An 11,678-nucleotide genomic window follows, 5' to 3' on the forward strand; every position below is an offset into this window, starting at 1 on the left:
CAGGTATAATACTTAGTTTCTTGTAGGATACATATGATTGTAATTAGAAGAAATTGTCACCGAAATGTACTGTATTAGCCTTTCATAAATATACATTTTTTAATAGAGGCAGGGTGAAAATGTAAAAACTGATTGTTTCTGTTAGAAATACTTAATCAGGAAGATATTTATTTTCTTTACCTAAATGATATTTGTTATTTTTGACAGTCTGCTCAGTGATGTGTATATGAAGACAGACACTGAACAGTGTCTACAAGGGGAAAAGATGACAACTCCAGTCCCATTTGATTATACTAACACTTTAGTTTTAAACTCTTTACTCTCTCCCCTTGTAAACTCTACAAGGGGAAAAGATAAGAACTCCAGTCTCATTTGATTATACTAACACTTTAGGTTTAAACTCTTTACAGGAACAAAGGGAAACTAGAATAATTAAAAGCCACACTGAACTGAAAGAGTAAAATTGTTCCAAAAGAGTAATCATCATGGTCTTAGAAATATTTGTTCTGTAGATGCAGCTAAGTTGAGCAACAGAATATCAGTAATATTATTTGTTTGTCTCTGCAAGAAGAACATGTTTAACAGTAGCTATGGTTTCGTGTCTGCAGTAAATGCATTGCTTTTATTTCCAATTTTAAAGACAGTTCCAGCTTTTATTCCCTGTGTCCTCAGATCATTGCACGAAATGGTGACTCTTACTATTTATCTGCTGGTCATCTTGGCTCGAGCTCTTGCGGGGCCTTGCAGTCCAAATAAAGCAGGTAAAATAAGTCTCCTATGATCTTTTCTTGTAATTAAGCTGCCAAAGGGTTTAATTCTACTTAAACGTGGAAAGGTTTTTCTTCAGAAAGTTAAAATGTGGCTACTGGAGAGCTAATCCTTACATTTCTTCTATTGATCTGCTTTCAGCTAGTACATACTGCTAAAGTCCTGGCCCCTCAGAGAATTAGGCATATGCTTAACTCTGTGGGGTGATCATAGTGCAACAAAGTAAAGCCCAAGCAGAATTCAGGCATAAAATGGCAAAAAAACCCCAACAATTAAATTTTTTTTGCAAAAGCATAGGCAAGGTGCAGCAGATCTTTGCTGTCCATGCTGAGCTACAGTCCCATTGACTGTACTCAGACGACCAGTGGTGAATGAATATGCTGGGCTGAACTCTTGAACCATGCTGCTATACTAAACAACAAAAAGAAAAAATCAGTGAAGGTAAGGCTTTAACTTGCACACTGATTTCTGCCTAGAAACTCAAATGATCTGCAGCCAGACAGATCTGTAATGTACAGTTCATTACAGTTCATTACGATTAAGAAATGCACTATAGAAATGTATTGGAGTACTCCTCAGTATAGTGTTTGCTTTGTATATGTGTGAATGGTGTCAGACTACTGTCAGTAATTTCATAGTAAATCTTAAGTATTTGGCCCTCTAGCCATTTATTTCAGTAGCTTCATTTGCACAGCAGTTTCTCTGAACTGCAGGAATTCTCATAGCTGTAAAGTCACCAGTCATAAATCTGTCCACCAACACAAGCAGAATCAACCTTCAGGCACTGAACGTTTGTTGACCAAAAAGGAGTCAACTTGTTAATGTTCCTAGCTGACTTTCCCTGAGGATTCCCTAACAGACATAGAAAGGCTGCAAAATGAGGCTTTTATCACAAAAATGAGAGCACCAAAGGCTTTAAAAGAAATAATTGAGTAATTCCAGGCAGGGTATCTTTTTCTGACTGTAGTAATTGGAAGTCTTTCTTAATTTTCAGATCACCAATGGTTAGTCAATATTTTCCCTTTAAATTCCCAAGAGACATTTAAATTCACACTGCCTAGTTCTCTTTGAAAAATATCCAATTCTGCTATTATGAAGCAATCAGTCTCTAAGTTATGATGTTCAGTATTCATGGTTGTATTAGCAATTACCATATTTGGAAACATATTGCAGTGCTATTAACCATTTCCCTGAACAGGGCTAGGATTTTGGTTCATTTACTATTGGTATTAACAGGGATAGGCTTCTTGGCTCATTTTTAGATCTTAGCTTTTAATTTGAGAATTGTAAAAAATCAGAGAAATGGCAGAATATCTATCATGGTCTAAATCTAACACCACTACAAAAAGCTGCATATCTACCAAAGTCTAACAAACAACTACACCAATATTTATTTGTACAGAATTGGCGGCATTACAGAAGCCAGCTCTGCAGCATGAACTAATCTGGCAGATTTTAGTGCAGCCATTTTGCACTTCAGATTTCTCAGCTGTGCCTCTGATCCTCGATTAGCTATTCCAGAAAGATTAAAAATTTGCAGAAAGTTCCACATTGATTAGAAGGCAAAGGCCAAACTCCTCCAAAAATGACAGAATTTAACAGCTCAAAGGCCAGTTTTGTGTAGCAAAAGGTTCTGTTAGAGAACATTCCAGCACACACACTCCTACTCACAGAAGTGTAATCTCAATGGAAAGTAAGTGTGCAGACCTACCTTTTTGAAAAGAAAAATACCACTGAATATCACTCTAGGCATGTTGTTTTCCTTTCAGATGTAATTCTGGTGTACTGCTATCCTAAAACCATCATAACCAAAATTCCGGAGTGTCCTTATGGATGGGAGGTTAATCAGCTGGCACTTGGAGGCATTTGCTACAATGGGATCCATGATTCAGGATACTATCAATTCACAATCCCAGACCTGTCACCTAAGAACAAATCATACTGTGGGACACAGTCAGAGGTAAGACTAACAAAGTCAACATTTCTCAGCTGGATTCACTTGAGAGTCCCATTTGCTTCAGGCTGGAGTAGGCTGTAAGTACTGATAGAAGGAGGAGGCAAACTCTAGTATCAGGGAGAAGGAAGAATCAAATAGTTGTGTTTTGCATCTGCAGGCAAAATATTTACAGGTTTAGTGATATTAGTGTGTTAGGCACCCATTAGCACTGGTATTACCCAGAACATACGTAGAGAGTAAGGCATATATATACACAGCACAGCATATAAAGAGCTGCAAAACCAGGTTTCCTTGGGGGTAGTGTTTTGTCACCAGAAAGTCTTCATGTTTTGATGTATGAAGTTGTTCCCAATGCCTCAAAGTCTTGGTACTGCCTACATTTCTCTGTCTTGCTATCCACAGTTCAAGAACCCTGTTTATCACTTCTACAACTCCATCGTCTCCAATGACACCTCAGTAATTGTGAAGAGCCAGCCTGTGAATTACTCATTCACCTGCACATATAATGCCAACTACCTGGTGAACCAGGCTGCCTTTGACCAAAGGTATGTCTTCTTCTGGAACTGTATCTCACTCTGTCTTCAGCATCATGCCTCACTCATACAGAAGCTTTGTTATGTCCCCAGGGTGGCCACCGTCCATGTGAAGAATGGAAGCTCCGGCTCATTTGAAAGTCAGTTGTCCCTCAACTTCTATTCTGTAAGTGCTCTTTGCCACCCTGCTTTTTGCTTTCACTTTCCACAGGTTTCACCTAGGGCATGGAAAAAAAAGTCTGCTGCTCCTGACTTTCATGTGTCATGGAGCACTTTAGTATCCTGGAACAGATAATTATAGTGCGGTTTGCAGGAGTCCTTGTTTCTGCTGATTAATAGGGATATATTTGAGCTGAACAAAGCAGACACATGCCAACTGTTCTTTTAATCCATCTAAATCAGTCAGACTTTTCTGCTGAGAGCTACATTTCCAACATGCTGACAAGTTTTACAAGTGTGGTAGTTTGAGCCTGGCTGGATGCCAGGTGCCCACCACACCGCTTTACCCCCCACCTCCTCAGCAAGCCAGGGAGGGGAGAAAATAAGATGGGAATCTCGTGGGTTGAGATAAAAGCAGTTTAATAAATAAATAGCAAAGCCGCGCGCGCGGGAAGCAAAGCAGAAGCAGATAAGCTGTTACTCTCTACTTCCCATCAGCAGCGATGTCCGGCCACCTCCCGAGAAGCAGGGCTTCAGTACGCGTAGCGGTTGCTTTGGGAAGGCCAGAAATGAATCTCGCCTCCCCTTCCTGCTCCTTTCCCCCAGTTTATATTACTGAGCTGACGTCATATGGTATGGAATATCTCCTTGGTCAGCCTGGGTCAGCTGTCCTGGCCATAGTCCCTCCCAAGATCATGCCCACTCACAGCTATTGGTGAAGGTGGGGGAAGGAATGCTGGAGGGACAGCCCCGATGTTGTGCAAGCGGTAGTCATAATATTGATATCAACAGTAAGCACAGCACTGCAGGAGCTGCTGTGGAAAATCACTACCGTCCCAGACCCACTACAACAAGGAAAAGCAAAACTTGTTTTAGTCCCTCTCAAAGAGCAGCCTCAGGCACCACTGCTATCACACAGCTAGAAGCTCCATACATTTCTCTTGCAGTTTCCTTTCTTGATCTTCTCACCTGAAAGATATTTTCTGTTCCCCAGAGATCTTTAGGGCATGCTGAAATTTTATTTCCAACAAAATATTGTCCCTGGATATCAGGGTGATCTTTTGAAACACTCCTCCCCATAGCTCAGCCAGCTCCTGATCCTAAAGTCTTTTTCCACTAAAGCACAGTCAAAAGCAACAAACAACCTCTCTATTTAAATACAGCTAGAAAAAGCACAATAAATAACACACTGTTAAATTCATAGGCCAGGTAGAGGGAGTACTTATCACAAGGTGAACTGATGGAAACTTTTCCCCTCACGCCCTGAACTTTGGGCATCAATTCACAACTAAACATTTTGTCAGGCTTTGGTGCCACATGAAAGCACCATGTGGTCGTTTTTACTGATATATAGCACACAGTAGTATATGCTGGCACAGTCCCAGGAGGTACCACGCTGCTCCTGTCAACTCCTGACAGAATGGCTGCAAAAACAAATGATGAACAATGAGCAATGGATCTTTGGTACTTTATTTTTTTGCCAATGACTCTGTTGTTCCAATGGCCATGAGGCTCCCAGGAGTCAAGGAGGAAGTGTCTGAACTGTATTAATACATTTTTCCACTGAGCACAAGTACAGAATAAGCTCAGAAAGCTTACACCACTCCTTTGTTATTTTGGTCACATTTTCATTGGGGAGAAAAAGTTCATTTCAATGAAATGGTTTTGTTTGGTTTGGTTTGGGGTGGGTTTTTTTCCAACAAAGGAGAAATAAAAGATTTACATTGCCTCAGGTGAGCTTCACTTCCAGGTGCTTCAAGTGCCTGTTTCGCCATCCAGCAGCAGTGCCCAAGCTGCAGCGTTACCCAGTGGAAACCCTTCAGTCTCAGCTGACCTTTAGCCTGTGACACACCATTAACAGCAGAGGGCTGCGATGCAGCATGAGGAGCCAGAGCATGAATGGAAATAGGACTTCCTGCACTGAAAGCTGTTGGAAAGAAATGCAAGACCATACCCTAAAGCAGGGTAGAGCAATAGTTTGCAAAAAGAAGCAGTATAGCAGATTCAATTCATTTTAGCACCAGGACTAGTAAGATTTTTGCAATAGTACTTCTGCAAGCTCTCTCCTTTGGGTGGAAGCTTGGGTTAAATGAGAATTTCTCCAGGCACGTAACAGCCGTGGATCACTTATCTAAACATAGCCTTGAGCCTCAACTTTGGATCCAATCTATCAGATGTTGTAGGGGAATACCTCACAGTCACCTCACTGTAAGTGAGGAGAGATACATAAGAAAATCAGTATCGAGGGACCGAGCAAGCACAGCAGGGGAAGAGTCCAACAGCTCCAGAACTACATATAAATGAATCCTGCTCAGTAGATTTAACTAAGTAAACCAGTGCTATGATTAAACACTTTAGTTTTGGTGCTAGCTTCTTTATGACCTTATGCAATAAGAAACAGAAGGATTTAAGGTAGGTACTTCAGTGCATTTGTAACCAAAATTCTTCACCTGAGCAACACACACTACTTCAAGCAGGCTCACTTTTTACTGGATTAATGAGTGTAGCTGGCAGAGCTCTTTCTGCACACTCGTGCTGCCTCAGCTCTCACCATGCTGGCCACCACAAGTTTAAAAGAGGGAGTACTGAACCTTTGAGTATGGGCACACAATTACTGCTAGTCTTCATTCTTTTCCCCTCACATATGGTCATTTCCCAACTCCACTCCTGTTCTATACAGTCATCTCCAGTCTCTCACTCCCACCAGCTTCCCTTACCATCTCTTGTGTACCAGAAGCAGGGGAAGCTTGCTTCCCACCCATACCATAATACAACACATGCCACAACTCAAATAGCATCAGATTCTGTTGCTTATTATCATTATAATAATGATATGTCTTTATATTTATTACCATTATAAGACAAAAAATTAAAAGCCAAACATTGAAAAAGATATTTGAAACACCATCTTGGGCTTGCAGTATTCCTACTGGTGCATGTAGCTTGGAACTTGCAGGTAATAAGAATCCAGACTTTTGGAGTCCATCTCTCCAGAGCTGTCTGAAGTTGCCATATGCATTTGCTTTGCATGTTACTAGTCACATATTTCTTTCTCTTTGTCTTTCAAAGAATGCCAAGTTTTCAAGTATAAAAGAAGCCCCTTTCATCGTTGAAACATCAGAAATTGGTTCTGACATATTTGCTGGAGTGGAAGCTAAGGGCTTAAGTGACAGGTAGGCAAGGGAAGGAGTAATAATAAATTGTCAGTTGGGACTTTCCTTATTAATCTGGGGTTTGTGTCTCCCCAGGTTCAAAGTTGTTCTCAACAACTGCTGGGCAACTCCCACCGCAGAGTACTTCTACCAGATCCACTGGCCTCTGATCACCAAGGGGTAGGTACAAGTAGGACACAGGGAGCCCTGAGGATGACAGAAGGCCAGGGCTGTGGGATGAGGGGGCCAAAGAGAAGCTGTTTCACAGCAGGGCAAGTGCATCCTTCAGACTGTGACCTCCAGAGATGTTTCACTGAAGCCATCCATGTAGGCTCTGACATCTCCATCCACAACATAGGTGTTCCACAGACAGCTCCATCCTTGTGCATGAGAATGGGAAAACGAGCCGGGCGACGTTCCAGTTCAATGCCTTCCGCTTCCGTAACATCCCCAAGCTGTCCAAGGTCTGGCTGCACTGTGAGACACACGTCTGTGATAGCGAGAAGTTCTCCTGCCCAGTGGTAAGGCCTCCCTCCTAGAGAAACATACAGTGCTAAATTTAGACAGAGGATGTGGAGACCTTCCTGAGGGAGCACTGGGTACAAAGCCAGTGCCAGGGCTTTCGGCAGACAGGGCATGGCATCGGGTGAATCTGAGTGGCCAGCCGTGCACCCCAACCCCGGTCATGCCACGGGTGCAGTGCACAGCATTGGGCAACCTGTTTAAATGGATTGAGAAATAAGGTAGCCACTGAAAACTCAGTTCTTGTCAATATCCCAGACTACAATCCTGTCTGACAGAGACAGGTAAATACAATCCTGAAATAAGTGAGAAAGCAGAGTTTCTTCCACTTCGCTAAATATCTCAGTGCTGTGAGCAACCAGAGGGCAACAAGAGAATCTGACTTAAAGCTCACTGCTAGTCAAACAAAACCTTCCAGTTCCCCTTCCTGGGGAAAGTCCTTTCTGCCATCTGGCAGTGAGTTACTGCTCTTGCAGGTGTCCTATTCTACATGAAATACATAAGTTGTTACTGGAGAGTGAACTGAGGTTGAATAGTGGTTTCCTGCTCCTGAGGTGAGGGTGCTACATAGGCATGTTATTTAGCATGAGGAGTACACTGCTTGCACCAACTGATGCAAGGGTGAGAGTCACCAAAGTGTCTCAAGACTTCTCTTTCTCTCTAAGTCAGAGCTTTGTTTTTCTTTCTTTCATACAATGAATGTCTCATTGCTATAAAATGAAGTAGAATTTTATTTAATCTGAAATGAAAGCCCATAATACTCCTAGGATAACTTAACTGTCATTTCAGCAAGAAATACTTCTTGCTGGAGAAAAGAAAGCATCACTCCTGGTGAAACCAACTTCTTTCTAAACCCTTACTGAATCCAGGAGCTAGATTAAGATAGTTGTTTATCAGCCAGCCTTAGCACTAAACAAGGGGCTCTGATTTATGCAAAACTTGCAGGTTTGACAAAAATGCATTGCTAGAAATTCAAAGTTTCAAAGGCCAAAGAAAAAAAATCTGGACTTAGATTTTGTCGTTTGCTTTTAAGGATATCTTCAATTTTTTATCCAGCCCCAGACCAGAGTTCAAAGAAAAAAAAACCTGGTACTCCATATCTGCCTTTCTGTCTGTACTGCCAAACATCTACATCATCCTTTCAGGCACAGAGTGGAATCCCCTCCTCACCTTCCAGCACTGAATAATTGGTCAATCAGGCTAACCATCCCTTGAGTCCATTTACAACTGAAAAATGCAGCTGATGGTCTGCTGCAACTAAGGTTGAAACAAGCTGAGGTAGTATGCTTATAACCAACTCATAACCAGAATTACCACATGCTGAGCTTGTAGAATAAACCCTGAAAATGCCCACAGCTGGGGATCTACAAAGGTCAGGGGACAGACAAGGACCTTTAATCTGTAGAGCACTGCTTCCAAAACAGACCTCATCAGCTGTGACACACATCATTAGTCCTGGACACGACATGATCTATATGGAAGGGATTTCCTGTTTCTACCCAATAGCCAACAATTATAATTAGCAATAAACAAGAACACAAACCTTCACAGGGTTCATGAGTTAAATAGATGGAGCTCAGCTCCCTCTCTTCTTCTTGACAGGAGTTTTGTTTAAGGCAGGGTGGAAAGGACAGTTCAGGAAGATCTATGATTAGCAAGCAGACACCCATCTGGGCTCTTGCCATCTCACAACTTAAAAGAGCACTTATGCTGACAGTCACTGTAAGGGCTGTGCATTTTCCTAAGGATTTTGGTGTGCCATTATGAAGACTCTGCTTAAATCTCTCCTGCACTGAAAAAAACCTCCAATATTTACAGGATAAAAAATTCCTAGGAAATATGCAGCAGTATTGACACGTTTCATTTCCTTGGTTGGAAATGTGACAACTGGGTTTGGATTTTTAAATTATTTTACTTTTTTTACGGTATATGTGGCTCTCTCTCTGATCTCTTCAGACATGTGACAAACGAAAGCAGCACATGGAACAAACCGGAGGTGTTCTGGTGGCAGAGATCGCTGTACGCAGTAAGTGAGTGAGGGACTCTCTGGGGCATTTTCCCCTTTGGGAAGCAATGAAGCTGGAAGCCACCAGCGGCACAGGAGCAGGGAAAGGAAGCCAAAGCCCTCTGCCACAGCCCTTTCCCCCATTGGCAGCAGGCTCAGGGCTCTAGCAGAAGAGCTCTATGAAACTCTCCTGATTTAGCAAGTGAGTAAAGACACCCATGTGGCATTAATGATAAATAGCCAAACCACTTACACACAAAGTTAGCAAAGTAAACTCTGCTCACCTGTGTTTGACCTCAGCGACAGCCCAGACAAGCTCTGATAGATTGCACAAGCGTGAGAGAGAGGTCAGCCTTAGGAACAGCAGGAAAGCTTTTCTTGACACAGTGGGCTTGAATTTCACTATACCCATCACTCTGGGAGGTTAGCCCTTTATGCCTATCCCTCCTGAGGCACAAACTGAACTGCAACCAGGTTTCCTCATCATAAAAACAATGCCTGTTTCCTCTTTTTGCTGCCTTCTGGAGATACTGGGAATTTCTCTCTGAGCTGCTTTAATTCTGCAGACCCAACGTGTGTTTTGAAACAGGTTTTTGGTACAAAGTATGCCTAAATCATGTTCTCACTCCAGCCCCTTATACTAATTTATCAACTACATTCACACCAACCTGAAAGCTGATTTAAAATTACAGAGAGATCAACATTATTATGAGTCTGTATATTGAACCAGTAAAACATCTTCCATTTTAGTAGCTAAAAGAACTGAGGATCCTTTTATAACTTCAGACACTAAAGCCAAGAGGAAGAAATATCTACCATTTCTAAATATAGAAAATGTTGTCTGTTCTGCTTTTACAAAGCATGCTAGTGCACTTTGCCCTATTTTAAATATGCCATCCCAATGTTATCTTTTTCTCTTATTTTTTACAGGCAAAGGTTTGTCCAGATTTTACACACTCTCAGGTAAACAGCAAAGTGTGACAATGAAAATATCAATCCTGAATATGGATTTTGGGTGACTCTGTCAACATATAACCATAGCTCAAAGAAACAGCTGAAAACTAGTAATTTTGAGAGAAAGGTAAATACTTTAAAGAAAAAAAAATCTCAATGTTATACACTTTGTTTTCCTCCTTTTGGCACATCCTTCACTTTGGGTGATAATGTCATACAAATAACTTCCAATACTGAACATTACATTCTCTTATTTTCACACCCCCTTTCCAAAAATAAACAAGCCTATTTCATTAGGTTAACAGAGATGGTTGAAAGCATTTCTATTTGGAAAGGGTTTGAAAAAGGCCTATTTGTTAAAACTTGATATGGTGACAGAGCCACATTAGGGGCATACAGTTACAGCAATGGGGGTGGGAAGAGAAAGTGAAAGGCAGTTGATGGGGAAGTACTGACATTTAGTCTGTGTTTCTCTTGCAGATATCATCTTTCACCTCCTTTTTGTGATTGGATTTTGTGCTGCTTTATTATAAAACACAGCCAAGCTATGTTTCTTAACTTTTCCCAATCTTGTTTGGACCTGGACTTCTTTACTGAAGATGTTTATTTTACAGAGGAAAGATGAAAATCACAAAAAATCCTTGTGCACCTTTTTATCAGATAAATAAAACATTCCACGAGCTTTGTGCCTTGAATACTGGAGAATCCTAAAGCAGATTTACCTCTCCCCACAACAGGATCCAGGTGTTAGCTCTGTACCTGAGTAACAACAGCAAGGAGAAATCACTAGAATGGGAAACCAGGATTTCCAAAAAGCAGGAGATATCAGGACATGAAGCAATTTCCCAGTAATAGTGATGGCAGGTTCCTTATTTCCAATACTTACTAAAACAATACTGAACAAAACTCTTGAAAATGTACGAAACATTCCTAGGCCTTTTCCATGAAAATTCCAGGATCCTAAATGTGAGTAAAAAAGGAATTACTACAGCTGTTGCACTTGCTATTAATGAACAGAGCGAGTGTGCCTGTGTCTATACATACTGCCACATAAGCACATTATAGAATTATTGCTATTGTTTGCAGAGAGGAAACGTACTAAATAATGCTACTAAATTAAGAATTTTAACGTTATTGTTATGAAGATAACACATTGCTAGGATATGCATACATTACAGCTGCAGTTTTCAAACACACACAGATCTCCCTTACCATGGATTCTATTTGCTCCTGTAAGTGTAGTCTCAGTCCATACACATAAATTTGTAAGTAACCCAGAAACATAAAGCTGTTTAGAAGATGAGAGAATAGCAGGCAGCATCCTCGCCTGCCTTTAGCCACTATTTACAACAGAGGGCACCCTCTTGACAGAAGTGTCTGAATCAGACAGACCAGAGCTAGAAGATCTGCCACTTGGAAGCATTTCTTAGTGATACAAGTTTCCAGAACAGAGCAGACCTATTTGGTTTTTTGTGCACCACAGTATGTTTTGATCAGAGATAATGATCCTGCAGGTTTTTACCCCCATTTGCTGCATGGCCATCCTTTCCCCCTCTCTCCTTCCACTAACATCCCAAGTTTCAACATCGGCCAAGCAGCTTTACCTCATCAAAATCTTGTTCTTGCCA

The 11,678-nt window shown here is 41.3% G+C and overlaps 1 protein-coding gene across 1 annotated transcript; it reads left to right on the top strand.

Moving 5' to 3' along the window:
• The first annotated feature begins 685 nt into the window (after positions 1-685).
• TECTB (tectorin beta) lies at positions 686-10,583 on the top strand. The gene is made up of 10 exons (XM_010200660.2): positions 686-761; positions 2,538-2,728; positions 3,128-3,270; positions 3,352-3,424; positions 6,487-6,590; positions 6,666-6,749; positions 6,928-7,090; positions 9,048-9,117; positions 10,027-10,059; positions 10,531-10,583. The coding sequence occupies exons 1-10, from the start codon at positions 686-688 to the stop codon at positions 10,581-10,583; spliced, it is 990 nt and encodes a 329-aa protein (XP_010198962.2).
• Positions 10,584-11,678: the final 1,095 nt, after the last annotated feature.

The sequence above is a fragment of the Colius striatus genome, chromosome 8 (assembly GCF_028858725.1).
Source record: "Colius striatus isolate bColStr4 chromosome 8, bColStr4.1.hap1, whole genome shotgun sequence".
In the NCBI taxonomy this organism is placed as follows: Eukaryota; Metazoa; Chordata; class Aves; order Coliiformes; family Coliidae; genus Colius; species Colius striatus.

What these genes read in the sequence shown, in the direction of transcription:
- TECTB (XM_010200660.2), top strand. Translation starts at nt 686, where the DNA reads ATGGTGACTCTTACTATTTATCTGCTGGTCATCTTGGCTCGAGCTCTT. An exon ending in TGTCCCTCAACTTCTATTCT is followed by an intron (nt 3,425 to 6,486) that starts GTAAGTGCTCTT and finishes TGTCTTTCAAAG; the next exon opens with AATGCCAAGTTTTCAAGTAT. An exon ending in AGAAGTTCTCCTGCCCAGTG is followed by an intron (nt 7,091 to 9,047) that starts GTAAGGCCTCCC and finishes TGATCTCTTCAG; the next exon opens with ACATGTGACAAACGAAAGCA.